The 3,804-nt window shown below is 42.6% G+C and overlaps 1 protein-coding gene across 1 annotated transcript in view; it reads right to left on the bottom strand.

Annotated features, from left to right (window-relative positions):
- LOC104626030 (sister chromatid cohesion protein DCC1-like) overlaps positions 1-2,262 on the bottom strand; it is a gene marked incomplete at both ends in the record, with an annotated part of 8,311 nt that extends 6,049 nt beyond the window's left edge. Inside the window, one exon of the mRNA XM_010293843.1 lies at positions 2,094-2,262. Within this exon, the coding sequence (XP_010292145.1) occupies positions 2,094-2,262 (169 nt within the window). The remainder of the gene's footprint in view (positions 1-2,093) is intronic.
- Between the last annotated feature and the right edge of the window lie 1,542 nt (positions 2,263-3,804).

Raw genomic sequence — 3,804 nt, 5'->3', positions numbered from 1 at the left:
TGTCTGAGGGAGCCAGTGCCAGTCAGCTCCAAGATGGACCTGCCGTCAGTGATGGTGGTAGCAGCTCTGGGATAACGTATTTAAGAAGGGGGAAAAAAACTGCATGGCAGCAGCCAGAAAAGCAGAGTGAGAATATGTGAGAGGAACAACTCCGCAGACACCAAGGTCAGTGGAGAAGGAGCAGGAGGACCTGCTCCAGCCACCGGAGAAGAGATTCCCCTGCAGCCCATGGTGAAGACCGCAGTGAGGCAGGCTGTCCCCTTGCAGCCCATGGCAGTTAAGGGCAGAGGCCCGCCTGAGTCACCATCCTGGTGTCACCTATGAAACACCTCAAAGGAACTGATTTCGCCACCCAGATGGACAGCTGGGAACAGATGCGCGAGCTGCTTGCCCAGCTGTAGGAGTGCCTCTCCTGCTGTCCAGGTGACAGCTCGAACGCCAGCCAGGCCTTCCAGCTGCGGCAAAGCCTGCTCTGCGACAGGCTCCTGCAGATTTGCGTTGAGCAGACAGCCGAGTCCAGGGTTTGCCTGACGCACATTGCCAACGTGGTGGCCCTGGCCGAGGCGGTGTGCCACAGCTACCTGACTGTCATGCTGCAGCCTGCTCCCCTCCATCTGGAGGAGATCCCCTGGCATTGCCCAAGCTCCACAGTACCTGCGTTCCCACTTGTGTGCCTCCGCCTGGGTGCTGCTTTGAGGATCCCCCAGTTGGAGAGGTAATGAAAATGAATTTAGTCTTTGGATTTCATCTGTGGTTTTGTAGTTGTTCCTGCATCCTGCTGGTGCTGGCTCACACATCACATTTATATTATGTTGACATGTGTGACTTCAGAGAACTAGTGAGATCATTAAATGTAGCAAAAAAATAATATGGAAGAATATTACTTTCTTATTAATCTAATATTACTTTTAATATATTCACAGAATCACAGAAACACTAGGTTGGAAAGGACCTTCAAGATCATCAAGTCCAACCATTAATCCAGCGCCACCATGTCCCCTAGACCATGTCCTGAAGTGCCACATCCACACGTTTCTTGAACACTTCCAGAGATGGCGACTCCACCACCTCCCTGGGCAGCCTGTTCCAATACCTGACCACCCTCTCAGTGAAGAAATTTTTCCTAATATCCAATCTAAACCTCCCCTGGCGCAACTTGAGGCCATTTCCTCTTGTCCTATCACTAGTTACTTGGGAGAAGAGGCCAAGTAATATTAATATTACTTTTCTTATTAATCTAACTTCTCCTGTTAGCTGAACTGCTGACTTCACAGAAAAAATGGTGTTGTTTTGATTATTATATTCATCTATGGACAAGCAGGATCACTCTTCAATGATGTCATTATATTCACCACAGCAAGTAATGACCTAGTAGTAATATTTGCCTAACTATCTTTAGTAGAATTTTGTTAACTGTGCTTCAGAAGAGCAGAGAACAATGAATTCTTTAAACTGAGAACTCTAAAATCATTCACTCCAACTAAACTTTCCAGATGCAAGTTGAAAGTGAGTCACCTTTGAATATATTTCTGTGTTTAAAAAGTAACATTCAGGCATGACACGGTATAATCTGCCCTTTCGGGAAAGCACTCCTAAGAATCAATTTTCAAACAGCATATTTTAAAAATAGTTGCTAACACTGAAAAATTAGATTTTCTTTGAAAGCTCTTTATACCTACCACAAGTAATTACTACCCACTGAAAATTAACCAAAGGTTTTACTTCTTAGAAACAATAATTATCATACATTATGGATAAAGTGCAGCCGCCTAAAGAAGGGCCCTAGAGCCATTTTGGACATGTTAAGGTATAGCATGCCCCCTGTGTATAAAGCATGTTTATAAAGCCATCCTCCTGGGGCTGGTCAGTATACAAAGAACCTACAGGAGACTCAGGTCCTTCTGCAGCAGCAGCTTGTAGCTAGACCAATACCACAAGGCATCTAAAATGGCATTAGAAGCCTATGTTTAGGCAACTAAATCCCAGCCGGGTTTCACATATGCATCTTGGATAAGATTATTAGAGATAGAAATGAGAGAGAATAAGAAAATAGAGAATTAAAGCAAAAAACAAAACAACCCAGAGAGACATACCTGTGAATGAATAATATTGCAAGATGCTTGATCTGTATTCAGCTGTTCTGGCGTTTTGCAACCAGGAATAAATAGCAGCATATTTGAGGTATCTGCTATTTTCATGTCATAAGTTTTATCTTTGCTGCACAACACTGCTTGTTCATCCTTTTCACCACGGATTACTAGGCTGGAAAAAAAAATAGCACAAAAAATAAATTTTTACCTCTGTTTCAGGGTAAACACCTATTAAACTTGTCTGATTTTTTTTACATTGGTAAAGAAGTTACAAATCGCAGTCCTATTTGGTAGCAGCAGTCACAGTATACCAAAATATAAAGATGTAATTGTCAATTAATCTAAAATATCTTAACACTGTTTTTTCCTCACCTTTTTGTGTTTTCCCACTCTGAAGAACAAGTATTTTTATGCAGATCACAGTCACCTCACCTGCCTTTTCACACAAACCCCCCTAAAACACTCATTAGGTGATGCTTAAAGCCTGAACTAGGTCACTAATCTTAGAAATGAGATTAAAGAACAATTCTAGTTGTAATGAAGACTGAAACTAGCCCATTGTGAAACAAGAAAGCAACCAGAAGTTGTGTCTACTGTACAACATCCTTCAGATAATTCCCTCTCAAAAATAGACACATTTTCTTGCAAGTAATTCCAAGCCGGAGAGAAAACCATCTTCTAGAGCATTTCAGTACAAAATATCAATGCAACCACACCCCCTTCAACTCACATACTTGATTAAATAGAGATTTTTTAGTGAGGACATGATAATACCGAATTAGGACCACAACATGGGGACATTCAGTTCCTCCCCAGCTCCACTAAATTAAGCACTTAGATTAATGCTCATCTTGCTTCCAAAATCTTGCCTGTGTGAACAAAGCTCAGCTGTTCCTCAAATGGTCCTCAGCATGCCTCAGGCCTCTACCACTGCCACTTTATCAATTTTGCACTGAGTATGGACAGGCTTAATAACATACATCTCTGAGGACTATTTTCTTTAGAGGGAATTCTAATGTTGTATAATTTTAAACATTTTTATTATGTGACTGGCATTGCAGCAAAGTAAGAAGTTTTAAAACAGTATCAAAAACTTACCTAGAATCTGTTCTTGGTCCAGAGTTAGATGTCACATAACCATCCTACCAAACACCTGTGATAATACTGCACATCCTTCGCTGTCCTGTTTGTCTGACTTGTAGGCACCCTGCCGTCTGCCTGAGCTCAAGAGTTCCAATAGGAAAATCCCAAAGTCAGTGGGATCCTTTTAAGGACCTAATCTCCTTTCCTAAACCCAAATTTTTTAGGCGCCTATACTCATATGCCTGACAAGAAACTCTTCACACTTTTTGCCACAAGTGTCCTCAGAAGCAACTTTTCCATACACAAAAACAAAAAATTTTTTTTAAAAACAATCTTCTTATAAGTGTTACTAGTTTTCAGTTTCCGAAGTAACTGGGCCAGGTTTAACGGACAGTAACATTTTCATGCAAACCGTATTACAAGAATAAAAGTCCGGCAAAAGCCACGTTTAAGATCCGTGTCAGCTACTTAACACTAAAGATGCGACAGCACAGGCCTGACAGAGGGCAGACCTGGGTGGAACTGCCCTTCCTCATCTCCATCCATCGCCGCTGTAACGGTCGAAAACTCCAGCCTCTCGCCGCAGGGCGGCCCTGCTCCGGTCCCTCAGCCTATCTCGGGCTGCCGTCCC

This window comes from Phaethon lepturus, unplaced genomic scaffold, assembly GCF_000687285.1.
Source record: "Phaethon lepturus isolate BGI_N335 unplaced genomic scaffold, ASM68728v1 scaffold3589, whole genome shotgun sequence".
NCBI lineage: Eukaryota > Metazoa > Chordata > Aves > Phaethontiformes > Phaethontidae > Phaethon > Phaethon lepturus.
This window is presented reverse-complemented; position numbering and strand designations above follow the sequence as displayed.